At 52.6% G+C, this 13,716-nt stretch overlaps 6 protein-coding genes across 6 annotated transcripts; 4 read left to right on the top strand and 2 right to left on the bottom strand.

Moving 5' to 3' along the window:
* Window positions 1-213: 213 nt before the first annotated feature.
* VTN49DRAFT_379 (uncharacterized protein) lies at window positions 214-1,273 on the top strand (the record flags this gene model as incomplete). Its single annotated transcript, XM_069411663.1, has 2 exons — window positions 214-415; window positions 474-1,273. 2 exons carry the CDS (start codon window positions 214-216, stop codon window positions 1,271-1,273), a joined length of 1,002 nt encoding a protein of 333 aa, XP_069271282.1.
* A 1,843-nt stretch (window positions 1,274-3,116) lies between these two features.
* VTN49DRAFT_378 (uncharacterized protein) lies at window positions 3,117-3,758 on the top strand (the record flags this gene model as incomplete). The annotated part of the gene is made up of 1 exon (XM_069411652.1): window positions 3,117-3,758. One exon carries the CDS (start codon window positions 3,117-3,119, stop codon window positions 3,756-3,758), a length of 642 nt encoding a protein of 213 aa, XP_069271281.1.
* A 127-nt stretch (window positions 3,759-3,885) lies between these two features.
* On the bottom strand, window positions 3,886-5,666 carry VTN49DRAFT_377 (uncharacterized protein; the record flags this gene model as incomplete). The annotated part of the gene is made up of 2 exons (XM_069411641.1): window positions 3,886-5,338; window positions 5,401-5,666. The coding sequence occupies 2 exons, from the start codon at window positions 5,664-5,666 to the stop codon at window positions 3,886-3,888; spliced, it is 1,719 nt and encodes a 572-aa protein (XP_069271280.1).
* Window positions 5,667-5,911: 245 nt separating this feature from the next.
* Window positions 5,912-9,125, top strand: VTN49DRAFT_376 (uncharacterized protein; the record flags this gene model as incomplete). The annotated part of the gene is made up of 7 exons (XM_069411630.1): window positions 5,912-5,982; window positions 6,038-6,094; window positions 6,144-6,506; window positions 6,556-6,597; window positions 7,580-8,026; window positions 8,082-8,812; window positions 8,866-9,125. The coding sequence occupies 7 exons, from the start codon at window positions 5,912-5,914 to the stop codon at window positions 9,123-9,125; spliced, it is 1,971 nt and encodes a 656-aa protein (XP_069271279.1).
* A 314-nt stretch (window positions 9,126-9,439) lies between these two features.
* Window positions 9,440-10,988, top strand: VTN49DRAFT_375 (uncharacterized protein; the record flags this gene model as incomplete). The annotated part of the gene is made up of 7 exons (XM_069411619.1): window positions 9,440-9,458; window positions 9,551-9,597; window positions 9,659-9,802; window positions 9,871-10,096; window positions 10,148-10,713; window positions 10,766-10,843; window positions 10,896-10,988. The coding sequence occupies 7 exons, from the start codon at window positions 9,440-9,442 to the stop codon at window positions 10,986-10,988; spliced, it is 1,173 nt and encodes a 390-aa protein (XP_069271278.1).
* Window positions 10,989-11,294: 306 nt separating this feature from the next.
* On the bottom strand, window positions 11,295-13,052 carry VTN49DRAFT_374 (uncharacterized protein; the record flags this gene model as incomplete). Its single annotated transcript, XM_069411608.1, has 2 exons — window positions 11,295-12,520; window positions 12,596-13,052. The coding sequence occupies 2 exons, from the start codon at window positions 13,050-13,052 to the stop codon at window positions 11,295-11,297; spliced, it is 1,683 nt and encodes a 560-aa protein (XP_069271277.1).
* Window positions 13,053-13,716: the final 664 nt, after the last annotated feature.

The raw sequence follows: 13,716 nt of genomic DNA, 5'->3' as shown, positions 1-13,716 counted from the left end.
CGCTGTACAGGACGAGAGAGCATGTCTTCATATGAGGTCAAAGGTAAATTACAGGTCTGTCTCGTATTGAAATCCCCCAGACTTTTTCGAAGATTTCATTGGACGATCCTGTTTGGGACCCATCTAAGCGAAACGTAATTTCAGAAAACGAAAATTCGTTTCAATATCCCCTATCATTGCCAAATACCAACATTCAATTGCGCCCAGGAAACAATGACAGGGAAGAGATCTCGGGCCTCTGCTGCAGGTAGTAACAATGGGGGTGCATCCATGAGAGGATCGTCAACATCAAGCCCGCTCTCTACATCCACCAATAGGGACTCGGGGGCTCCTCCATCACAACAACCGCCACCATCGGTTCCAAGTCAGGGTCAGGGCCAGGGTCCATATGTACCAAGGAAAACTCTTGATCTCTGTGAGATTCTCTCCCAATCATTTCATTTCATAACAAACCAATACCTAACATGGCTCAGTGCCACTCACCTTCCGCAGACCCAACCCCCCCGGCACCCCACGCATCAAGCGCGAAGATGAAATCAAGCTCTTCCAAATTTGCCTCAGCCGGAAAGAAATCTACCGGGTGTTCGGTGAGAGTGTGCCTTTCTGGCAGCAGATTTCCGAGGCGTTCCAGCGAGAGCTTGACCGCATGTACTCGTACACGGCGTGTCGCCGGCGTGTCGAGAATGCGGTACGGATCCGTAAGCTAGAGCAGGAGGGCCGGGAGAAGGGAAAGTATTTCAATGATGAGGAGTATAATCGTCCGCTGGATGAGTGGATTGAATTTGTGGATAGGGAGGAAGAGGCGAGAAAGGCGGAGGAGAGGCAGAAGCAAGAAAGGGCAAGGGAGGCGAGGAGAGTTGTGCTAGAGACGGAGATGGGAGCCGCGCGGCAGCGAAGGGAGGCGGCTAAGGGAGAAAAACTACAGCAAGAACAGCAGGAACAACAGGAGCAGCGACAGGGTCCGTCGGAGGCAGATGGTAAAGAGGACGAGGATGATGATGTTGAGTCGGTTGAGTACATACCCGTGGACGCCGATCGGGACACCATGGAGCAGATTCGACGAAAGCGTGCGCGGTACATGGACCCGCCTTTTCAGGATCCTTTACTGTCCAGGCAAATTGGGGATCTTGCAGCGGTAGTGGACCAGACGGTGAGCCAGACAAAGGCAATGGAGCGGCGGATGGAGGACCGGCTGAATAAGTTCCAGCAGAGTATGCTCCAGTACATCGATGCCAAGTTTCAGGACTTTATGGATCGGCTGGAGAGGGAATGAATATTCAAAACTGTATCTGATCATGTTAGCATTGATTTAAACATTTGTATACAGTTCTATGTCAAATCCACTTGGAGGGGAAATATAGTTTCTTTAGCCGTTCATCGAAAGCCCCCTTGTTCCGTTCGAATTTGACGGTGGAAAATTGGACAATCTTCTCGTAGTTTTCCGTTTCTTTAAACTGAATCGAACATATGATGTCCAGGGATTGATCTCATTGAACCAATATCGCAGACCCTGATCCCTGCCCTGAGTGGACAAGGCTGCAGGGCGGCATATCAATGGTGTCGCTGCTGCATTTGGTTGACTGCAAGGCTATTGCTGGAGTTGTGACTTTTCACGGTCCGGAGAGAGAACCATGACTCCCACCGAAGCAGCATTCCATTTGAGAGCGTCGTCAAGGTAACGACCTCGAAACGAAGAATTTCCGGTTTCCGTTGGAGAATGAATAGCAAATACCAGAGTGTGCCATTTAAAGCCGTGATTTTTCCCATGGGCCAAATGGCAGCGTATCACAAACCAATCGGTAGATGGGCCTCTGGGATGAAACTCGGCGAGTCCGCTGTCGACAATTGCAAGGACACACGGAGATCGGCTCTCTCACTACTGAACTTTTGGAGCTCTATCAGAAGGATAGAGGCTAGTCTCCGCCCGTGGAAGGTACCGATATAATCATGACATCGTTGACTGTGTGGTAACTTCTTATAAGGGTGATAAGGTGGCTACACCATTCTCGACATAAATGTCCTGTTCAAAGACATGAGTAGAACAGAAGGCGTTTCGGGCCGTCTTTGGCCTTTTTAAATAGATTCCAGTTTTGTATGAGCCTAACTGGACCATGAATAGCGGTCGACTCAGCCTTGTTCCATGTATTCAAGCTCCGATGAAAGGGGCATAAAATACTATCATGTAGGTCAATGGCTAGAAGGCTGGATCGCCGTCCTCAACCGACTACTTGTGCCACAATGGATATGGCTACAATGCTAAATTAGTTCCTATGTTCATCACTCAGAATGAAAAGAGGGCGTCGCGTACTGTGAATCGGGGTTGATACTGAAGAGTATTTGAATATTTCACCGATTCAAGAACTCAACACATCCGAGAATAATGCCTGGGCAGAGCCTGCTCTCTGGGGGCAAGTTGTGATGAAAGCCTGTTAGAGAAAGCCATGTCTAGAGTATTCAAGAAACATAAAGCTAACAGAATGTAGAATGTTCATTTTACATCGATATGAAGAGGTTGATGAAGTAATAAGAGCTGAAGTCTAGAAAGACCCTAAATTAATAGTCCACGCCGCCTTCCTTATCGGGCATCTACCTTATGCGGGCAGCGGCGCCGGGCACTGCCCTTAGCCAATGAGAGCTAATCTGACTAAGCGCAGCTGAACAGCTGACTCGAGGCCTTCGATATGCCAGATGCAAGGCGCTCTCTGTCGTCACTCAGCTTGAACCACACTCTCAACAGCCTGCTGATAGACGATCTTTGTTCCTCGGCTTCAGGATTTGCAGGGGACTATCAGCGTGCGCACACATGATAGGCGCCTCTAATCAGCCTGACTGAGTTACCCTGTCTGCCAATAAAGAACAGAGTGCGCCTTGTACAGCTGTTACTTCGAGCGCTGCGCACGAGCTTACTGCAGTCAATGCGCAGGCAGCATTTTTCCTGAATTTGTCACTGACCGATCCATTCATTCGGTTACCGACCTCGGTGTCTTCAGAACCTGTGTACTGTGCGCTGGTTTCAAATTCTGTGGGCGCCGCGAGCTGCGACTCGACAACAAAGCCACACTTCACGGTCACCTTGATTCCAAACATACGGGGCAGGTCCCGGATTTCCAAACACAATGGGTGGATGGGGCTTGTTTTTCTTCCTTCTGTTTCTCGTCGTGATTTTCGCCTACGTCGGCTGGGCTGCGTCGGTGTACCTGCGCGCGCGCCGTGAGGGCTTTCCCCCGCCGCATTGGAAGGCGTATATCCCGTTCACTTCGACGCCTGTGTACCGAAGTTCCAACTATCCTGCTCCCCGCCGCGGAGGTATCGTCGGTTGGTTCCAGGATAAAATTGCGCAATTTAAGAATCCACGCTCCGCCCGGGGCGCGTATGAAGGAGACATGGAGGCTGGTGGCTACCGTGGTCGCAGAGTTGCGGATCCGGATGAGCCCTGGGATGCGGGCTACGATCCTGCAGGTCCGTTCGCGGACGACTATGCAAGGAACGAGCCATACGACCGACCCGGCTTGTCCGTTACGCCGCAAGGGCAGGCCCTACGAAGTCGTGATTTTGCCAACGACCCGTTCGATGAGCGAGAAACCGGGTATGAACCTGCTCCTCGTCCTGCACAGGGCTCGCAGGATCCCTTTGCGGATGATGCGGAACGAAGTAATCTCAAATCTCAGTCAGATCAGAATCCGGCAGGTGATCAAGAACCGCGCCATCACGCCAGAAAGGAATCGGAGCGACGGGCCGCGTTCACGGAGGACTTGTGAGGCTTTGCGTTGGAAACCATCACGCGATCATGGGCGTTGCATGGGCGTTCAGTTTGGAATTCCATTCTGATGAGTCTGTATTTCTTTCTGGACGACTTCATGAGACATGTATTTGCATGAAACGAATTCATGAACCTCTTTTTGAATCCTGCAGTTCTTGTACCAGCTCCTGGCGCGATTTCATCAAAACCCGCAGTGGGGGCAAATGAGACAATAGCTGTTGTGCCTCCCTTCGCGGTCCCGTCGTTGGTGAAAAGCAATTAAGAATCTGGGACAGCATCCTCAATGAGTAGAGGATGGCATGTGTTTGCGCCAGAGCGTGAATCTCCGTCCACTTGATGATACCAGCCGTACTGTCCAACCCGAGTGTTACCCGGAGGTGTTTCCGGGTGAACACGTACGGATCGTAGTCCTCATCCAATTCGAGCTCGGAGAGAGCGTAGATCCTCCAGAACACAGGGGAGTTGACCTCCTCGGAAGTTTCATTCCGAACCCATTTCAGCCGATCGAGCATTGTTTGCAGCTCGGAATCGATTTGCTCGTCGCTAGAGAGGTCTATCTTGTCGAAGCAGAACCGATGGCCTCGGCGGACGCATTCAATGACAGCAGATGGGCCCGCCGCGGCAGTGGCCTGGTGCCCAGAGGCTAGAAGAGAATACACCAGAGTCCGGATATGGCGCGCCACATTCCATGCGCATGCTCTGGAGTGATCTTCCAGCAGGAATGGAAGATAGATCTGAGGTGGGTCACTGTCTGCGGGCTGCAAGAACTGTACAAATAGCTCTGCAACCCTCGCATCCAAGCCTTGCAACGACTCGACGTGGTGAAGAGGCAGCGCGGCGCCGTTGTAGCGAAATTCCTTCAGGAACTCTGTATAACCCTGTTCATGCCGACTTTCTGCAGTCTGTTTTGCTCGCTGAATCAGCTGGCGGATTCCATGATTCGGATTGAGCGTCAATGCGTATGCAAAGTAGGACAAGTCTGGAATCCCCAGTTTGGCAGACAGCGCTGCCGGGCAAATACGCGTGGCTTTGATGATCGGTTGTGAGCGATACGAGCCCGCGCGCGTGTCTGCGTCCAGCGAGTTGAGAAATACGACTGAATTTTGCGGGCCCATTGCATGGATCAACAGGTCCGAGTCGCTGCTGAGAACGGCCATCTCTGGATTGTCTCTCATGTATTCACTGCAATACAAGTCCGCTTCCCCGGGAACTACTTCGCATTTGTCACTCCAGGGTAAAGACTCCCCTTCGGAAAGCAGCTCCGCAAGCTCTGGGGAAACATGAGACCGAATCGCGGAGCGACTCCATCGGGTCTTCAAATCCTCAACAACGGTAGACACGATAAATGCGTTCTCCGGGAGATGAAAGCGTTTCTTTGCAGCTGAACTGAGGCTACTGAGCCGTTGCAAGGATCCCGTCGGTTCAATCCTCAGGAACGGCCGCGCACTTGAGACTGCTGGGAGTCCTTTGCGAGCAGCAATACAGTATGTCTCGAGGCGCTGGCGGCATTTCTCAAGCCGGGACAGCCTTGTCTCCCGTTTGGTGACTGGAAGGGCGCCATCAAAATATATCTTAGCCCTAACACAGCTTCAGCAGCCCAGTACCATTTTCTCCATTCAATTTAGTAAATCAGTACTCACACATGCACATTGGCAAGCTCTAGCAAGCTCAAAAATGTCACAACAGCCACGCTTACTTCATTACACGTTGGCTGCTGGTCGAAGGCATTGTACTGGACACCTGACCGGGCAAGCAACACGGAATAGATATGATACACAAGGCTTGGTCCGTCAATGACCACGGACTTCACGGTCGGAACTTCAGTCTCGGCCAGTTCTTTCACATCACCAAGGTAGACAGGCTCTGCATACAACTGCAGATGCCTCGTCAAGTGAGGAATGCCCATATTCGTGCTAACCGAGTATTTGAGGACGCGCAAGCCATAAAAACGAAGTCAATCGTAAAAGCAGCCCAGAAAGGAAATTCGGAAAATTGATAATCCGATATAACCTATCAGATTCATCCAGTGGAGCAACACGTGCATCGAAGATCAGAATTTCTTCAGCGTCCGACGACGAGCTCCAACGGCGGCGATTAGGATTTGCTCGGTTTATAGAAGGTCTTGGGATAGGACCGGGCGAATCTAGCAACATGGGTGTCCAAAAACGAACACGCAAGTTCGCTCAAGTTAAGCGAGCCATTACGCTGAAAGACAACCGATTGTATGCTTCTAGCGATGAGTACCCAAGAGCTTGAAGCTGACTGATTCAATTACAGAAAGGAACAGCCGAAGAAAGAAGAGAAGAAGCAGGGAAATGAACTCGTACGGGAGATGTGAGTGCCACTATCCTTTTTATACGTCAGGTTACTGATGGCTCTGAAGCCCTCAAGTACCATCCTCAATGTTCTTCCAATACAACACTGCCCTGGCTCCGCCTTATTCGGTCCTCGTCGATACCAACTTTCTCTTCCACACGATCCAGCATAAGCTCGAGGTGATCCCGACGATGATGGACTGTCTACTTGCAAAGTGCATTCCCGTGGTCACAGACTGTGTCATTGGCGAATTGGAGAAGCTGGGGTCAAAATATCGGCTTGCGCTGCGGATCGCAAAGGATCCCCGATTCGAGCGAAGTAAATGTGATCACAAGGGTACTTATGCCGATGATTGCCTGGTGGACCGAGTGATCAAGCATCGCATTTACATCGTTGCAACAAACGATCGAGATTTGAAGCGGCGCATTCGGTAAGTCCACTCACGAAAAAGTGCAAGTGCGAGATCTGACAGGGAATAGAAAAATTCCGGGTGTTCCCATTATGAGCGTTGCAACAGGGAAGTACGTGATCGAACGGCTTCCCGATGTGATGTAAATATTTCATGATCTTTCCGTGGTCGTTTTGATGTATGCATGTTTTTACCGAGTATCGCTTGAGATGACGTTTTACATGATTGGATTTCTTGGTGTTGAGGCGTTCTAATGGATTGTGAGGTCTTGTTTGAGATGTATGCAATATACAGGATTTTGTGGGCATTGGCTCCTGTTCAGCAGGCATGACAGCACTCAATAGACATCGATGCGCTTGAATACTCTCTATGCACTGGCCCAAGCAGCTGAACTTGCACTTTGGTTTGGTCATAGGTCCTAATCATGTGCCCTATTGCGACAGGCCAAGACATGCTCAGGCATTTCTAGGCAAGATACAGCTGCGCACATTCGTTCCATACATAGCCAAAGCCTCTTGTTATCGGCCCATTTGAGAGAGAGACCACGTTCTGCACAAACTGCGATTCAGCACTCTGTATCAAAATCTTGGTGATTGGAGCACCGCCGCGGTGGGTGCACAGACTGAGAATCACGTGAAGATCCGTAATGCCTTAGTCAGACTCTCGTTCGCCAATGAGAGGTTCCTCGGCCTGAACCTGAAGCGATGGAACGGCGGTTTAGCCTCGAGCTTGATCCGGCAGTCTTCCACTCAGAGTGCCATCCTGCGCAATAATCCAGTGGTCGACTGGATGGATTTCCGCAAGCGCAGACGTCGTGGCAAGAGATATTCCTCGACTGCCGCATAATTACACCCTCATTGACCGACAATGCAAGGTGGATGAAGTGAATCATTTCTCCATTTGTCTCGACCTTTATTCTTACCTGGCACTAAACACCAACTGCAATTCTCCGGATGTTACCGGCCGTTGAGAAATCGCACTCTCCTTTTGTCCGTCTTTCTTTTGGTTAAACTCTGTCGCGCGCGAACCGCCGTCCGGTACGGCGTCCCAGAATCTATCGGTTAGCCACCAAATTTCGCTATAACTCCGTTTAGACTTGCCAACCTGGCTCCAGAGGAGGAAACCGCAGCCCTAGTCAGGGCTAGCAGTGACGAGTCAAGGAAGTCTGAGGAGTTGGAAAGGAACCCGATCCGAAAGGAAGGGGAGGAGGAGGCCGCCTCGGAAGCTGAACTGGAAGACATCGACAATATGGCATCGCGTTCGCATAGCCGATCGCAGCAGCCGTTGCTGAAGGATGAACGGAGGGGTCGGACCGCACACACGTTTACGGACAACAATGGATATGCGGAACGGCCGAGTTTGTCACGACGATCGACGTTCCGAAGCCGCACGCCGGTGTATACGGATCGGAATCAGACGCGACGGAGGTACATACTAGCGTCGGGGTTTCTGGTGCTGAGTTTGGTGAGCTTCGTCGTGCAGACGGAGACTGCGGTGTACATTCAGCATAATCTCGGATGGGACAAGCCATATTGCATGCTGTCGGTGCCGTCCACCTGAACATAATTTCTTCATATGCTGACGAAAGTTACATAGCTACCTGACCCATGGGTCATGGTCTCTACTCTGGCCTGTCCAGCTTCTCATTCTGCGCGTCCAGAAACGGAAGCTGTCCTGGGACGCGTTTTGGCGGCGCCATGTCTTCCTTCTCCGGAGGACTGCCCAGATGGTACAAAAGCAGGACCTGCATCTGACCACCCGCGACGAGCATCGTTCGCCAGTGCCATACATGCTGAGAACAACCGCCATCGTCGCAACCGCGTTGACGGTTGCGGGAGGCTCATGGTACGTTGCTGTCAATATGACCACGCCAAGCGACTTGACGGCCATCTACAACTGCTCGGCGTTCTTTGCCTATGCATTTTCGGTTCCGCTCCTGAAAGAGAAGCTTCGGCTTGATAAGGTGGTCTCCGTGTTGGTGGCCATTGCAGGTGTGCTTGTCGTTGCCTACGGAGATTCGGAGTCATCAGGCAAAGAAACTCAGAAAGCCAACAGCCGGACCCTGGGCAATATCATTATCGGACTAGGGAGTGTTTTGTATGGACTGTATGAAGTTCTGTACAAACGACTGGCCTGTCCCCCAGATGGCACCAGCCCTGGCCGCAGCATGATTTTTGCCAACGCAGTGGGCAGCCTGATTGGTTGTTTTACATTGTTTGTGCTGTGGATTCCCTTGCCGATCCTTCATGTGCTGGGCCTGGAGACATTCAAGTGGCCGACAGGGCCGGCCGCGTGGTGGCTGCTGATCTCCGTGATCGCCAATGCGAGTAAGTACTTTTTACCGACATGAAATTTCTATAGCAATACTAACGTATGGCAGCATTTTCCGGTTCCTTCTTGGTGATGATCTCGCTGACGTCGCCTGTACTGTCCTCTGTGGCAGCACTGCTAACCATCTTTTTGGTCGCGATCGTTGACTGGATGCTGATGGGCCAACCATTGTCCACCTCTTCTATTATCGGCGGCCTCCTCATCATCGTGGCCTTTCTCCTGCTCAGCTGGAGCACTTACCGCGAGATGGACGAGGAGCGCAGGCGGAAGCTCGCCAATGAGGGTGCCGACTCAGAAAGCGACGAGTAGGCGGGCTAAAACAGGCTTCTGTACATTTCTATTTGTACAGAATTAATATCTTGATAGAAATTTCATTGTTAAGATACCCTTGCAAGTGGCATTCGTAGCTGGTTTTAGGGCAATTAGGCAACTTGATAATTTCGGCCTTCTGGCCAGCCTGTCTTAGTCAGCGTCCCCCGGCCGCATCGTCATCTCCAAAGCCAAACAAGCAGCGAAACAACCCCCCCCAAAGTTGACATTCCCTCCGACGCCGCGGATTCATTGCCCTGCTCAATTCCTCTTCTCTCGGTTCTCTGAGCTAAATCCGCATAGAGCCGACCATCATGGCCAATGTGCCTATTGGTACGCATTGCCCCTATATCTCGATTCCGCATAAACACCGCCCGTTCAAGTTGAGTTGTATATAACTAACCACTCCCGTTCTTATTTTGCAGTCCTCGACGGAGGAACTGGTTTCCTCAAGGTCGGATATGCGGCGCAGGTGCGTACAATATCCAACGATAGCTTCCACGAGCAGAACGTCCCTGACTGGGTTTATACAGAACTTCCCAGAGCACCAGTTCCCCTCCATAGTGGGGCGTCCGATCCTGCGGTCGGAAGAACAAGCAGGTGATATCGTCGTCAAGGATATCATGTGCGGTGATGAAGCGGCCGCGGCGAGATCAATGCTGCAAATAAGTTATCCAGTGCGAATTTCCCTGAATCCCGCCGTAATGGAATGAGAGGAGGGGGGCTGATAGTTGGAGGTGTATAGATGGAGAACGGTATCGTGAAGAAATGGGACGATATGCAACATCTATGGAACTATACGTTCTATGAGAAGATGAAGATCGATCCGACAGGCCGGAAGATTCTCTTGACGGAGCCTCCGATGAACCCGCTCAAGAACCGCGAGCAGATGTGCGAGGTGATGTTGGAGGGGTACAATTTCGGCGGTGTATACGTTGCGATTCAGGCAGTGTTGGCGCTTTATGCGCAGGGTGTGTGATATCTTTTGCGGAGGGGAGGAGTAAATTGCTGACGGAGATCAGGTCTGAGCAGCGGCGTCGTGGTTGACTCTGGCGACGGCGTGACACACATCGTCCCCGTGTACGAATCGACCGTACTAAACCACCAAATCCGCCGCCTCGACGTTGCCGGCCGGGACGTGACGCGCAACCTGATTGCGCTGCTGCTGCGCCGCGGCTACGCGCTGAACCGCACCGCGGACTTTGAGACCGTGCGGCAGATCAAAGAGAAGCTGTGCTACGTGTCGTACGATCTGGAGCTGGACAAGCGGCTGTCGGAGGAGACGACGGTGCTGGTCGAGTCGTACACTCTGCCTGATGGCCGCGTCATCCGTGTCGGCAGCGAGCGCTTCGAGGCCCCCGAGTGTCTGTTCCAGCCGCACCTGGTTGACGTCGACCAGCCGGGTATCGCGGAACTGCTGTTCAACACGATCCAGTCCGCCGATGTCGACGTGCGCAGCAGCCTCTACAAGGCTATCGTGCTCAGCGGTGGCAGCAGCATGTATCCGGGGCTGCCGTCGCGGTTGGAGAAGGAGCTGAAGCAGCTGTGGTTGACGCGGGTGTTGAATGGAAACCCAGAGCGATTGAACGTATGTTTTCCTCTCATCCTCTTCATCCGGAATTGAAAGCTAACCCGAGTAGAAATTCAAGGTGCGTATTGAAGATCCGCCGCGGCGGAGACACATGGTGTTCCTTGGTGGAGCGGTGCTGGCCAATTTGGTACGTATTAGACTTCCTCTGGGACAATTAAACCAGATGCTAACGAGAGTAGATCGCCGACAAGGAAGACATGTGGGTGACCAAGCAGGACTGGGCGGAGCAAGGCCCGCGGGCGTTGGCCAAGTTGAATCCTTCTCGGTCGTAGGTTGTTTCGATTGTGCATTTTTTTTATACATTCGATTTCAGTATATACATACATAGTTGAATGACTTTTATGAAAGCTTGTCATTGCAGAACGTAGTCCGTAAACCTATACATGCTCGGTCATATCCATGATCAAGAGAGTTCTACTAAAAGAGATTCATTCCACAAAAACCTAGGGTTCTCATAGTCGGCCTACAAAATGATACATACTTTCTCTCTCTCTTTCGAAGAGTGCAATGCAATGCAATGCAGTACTCGTACTTCTATTTAAAACAACCAACACGAAACAAAACAAACAAAAAAAAAATCACAATCGAATCCGCACCGCATCCGCCAACGCCGGAAAACTCTGCGCAAACGCCGGCCCCAACGACCAATTGTTCAGATCCCGAATATGCTTCTCAAACACGGGGTTCAGCACCAACTCGTCCGTATCCGTGCGATGCAGGATACACTCTGTTGGCGAGAACGGCCAATTACACGATAACGTGCGGGTGTAAGGGATAAACCAATTTTCGAACGGGTAGAGAGTATGTGCGGCGATCATCCGGTCCCGCGCCCGCGGCCAGAGGACGTAATCCATCCAAGCGGGATGGGGGGTGAAAAGTTGGGAAGGACGAGGGGTGATCCAGTCGGGTAATCGGTCGTAGTTGTCGCGGGTTGGGTAGATCTGCCACCGCATGACCACGTACATGATGTAGAGGACGCCGACCTGTTCGGGTAAGGTGGAGATGTCGGGAAAGGTGCGGAGGAGGTCGGTGGCGACTTTGGAGATGGAGTAGTAGGCGGGCGGTGGGGAGGAGGCGTGTCCGCCGCGGTGGTGGTCTGGGAGAGAGGATGGGTTGAGGAGAGGGGAGAGTGCGGCGGACATGCCCGCGGCGGCTTCATGCCGTCGGTGCTGGAAGAAGTCGAGGAAGATGGCGTCCAGCGTGCAGGTGGGCGGCAGGTTACGGATGGGGATCATGTATGCTTCCGGTGGGTCGCTTCGGCTGGCATTGCAGCTGCTGTTGTTGCAGGCGCAGTTGCTGGAGCAGTGGCTCGTGCAGGTGCATGTATCCAGCGATTCGTTGGCGACCGATGAATGCGCTTCGTCCCGTAAAAGGCAGCCCGGGGGCACCTTGGCAAAGGGTCGCGAGTCCTCGACGAGGAAGTTGAAGATGAGCTTTTCTCCGCCATTGCGGTCCGAACATCGTGGCGGCTGCGTCGGTGTGATGCCAAACGTGCGCAGCGGATCCGAGTCGGTATCATATCGGTTCCAAGGTCGCGCAGATGTTGCTGTTGCCGCCGCCGCCGCCGCCGCCGCCGGCGTTGTAGGTCCTGCTGCTGCGGCGGCGGCCGCCGCTGCGGGCGTCATAGGCACAGCAGGTATGGTGTGGGCCGGGGATGGTTGCTCCGTAACGACGCTTCTCTCCGCATCGCTCATCGGACCAGAATCAATGCTTGGTGGCGTGCCGCGGGTGCGATCCGCCGCCGGCGACGGATACGTGGGTTGTACAGGCCCAGGTGTGGTGACACTCGTTAACCTACTACTATCTATCCCTTGGTGTATTCATGAATAAACAGTCCCGCTGGAATTGCCCAATTCATCGCGAGAAATTACTTACGCACCATTCTTCAAGATCGGTTGGATAATCTCCAAGACGGCCTGCAGCTGCCGCTTGATTTCTTCATTTTCCGCCCTGATCGCCTCCTTCTCCGCAATCAGCCGCTGCATGTCCCGGTACGGCTGCTGCGACGTCAATTCCTGCACCTGACGTCGCAGGCTTTCGATTTGCGCTTTGGTCCGCTCGCGGATCGCGCGCTGCGCCTGGCGGTCATTCGCCCGTTTCCGCTCCAGCTGTTCCGGTGTCAACGAGGCGACTCCGCGGGACGAGGTCCCGTTAGCCTTGCGCCTCCCATTCCCCGATGGTGCGGAAGTCGGCGTGGTTGCTGCGGGAGAAACAGCGAGACCTGCATTATTATTAATATTATTATTCAGATGATTTTGCTCCTGTGCGTCCGGCGCAGAGCCTTTGGGCGGGGTTCCTCGGTCGGCTTGGGTGGTTGGCGACGATCTGCTCTCCATTCCCTTTTTCGTCTCCTTTTCTTCGCAAGGTGCGGGATAACGGTAGCGGCTTCAGGGGAGGATTTGTTCGATCCCTTCGTCGTCTTCGCCTGCCCAGTTTATGCAGCGCCAAAACAGGGCTCTCCATTCGGCGGTTCAGTCTGCGGAATGCGCGTCAGATTGGAGCCATAGTCGAGTGAGCATGTTACTCGGTTCCCTCGACCACGTAAAAAGTCGATCGATCGTTCGTCCCTATGTAATATGTATGTATGTATTCAATCCTGAAGCTTAGGACACCTGCGAGTGCTATCGGGGTTTTATGATGTATCGCCAATTCCGCCGCCATACTTTTTCTGTGGATCACGCGTCGTCTCGGCCCGCGACGAGAGATCTCCCTGTGCGCTAGAGAGTTTTTGCGCCAGAGCTAAAAGCGGCCCTGAATCTGGCGGAAGATGGCCGATTGCCGGGGCCTGTGGTTGAGATATATTACATTCAGTACGGAGTATACAAAGTACCAACTGATTACGGTAGGTTGACCAACCAACATGCCATTCGCTCGTTCTAGGGGGACTGGGGGAAGTGCCAACACTGCCTGCCATCTTTTTTTTGCGGTTCTCGTTCTGCAGAATTCCGGATGTGAATTCTGCCTGAGGCATAAAAATCACATGACTTTCCAGCCTCCATT

Source organism: Thermomyces lanuginosus (assembly GCF_041956635.1).
Source record: "Thermomyces lanuginosus strain ATCC 200065 unplaced genomic scaffold VTN49scaffold_16, whole genome shotgun sequence".
Lineage (NCBI taxonomy): Eukaryota > Fungi > Ascomycota > Eurotiomycetes > Eurotiales > Trichocomaceae > Thermomyces > Thermomyces lanuginosus.
Note: the sequence above shows the minus strand (reverse complement) of the source record. Positions and strands in the feature narration are given on the sequence as shown.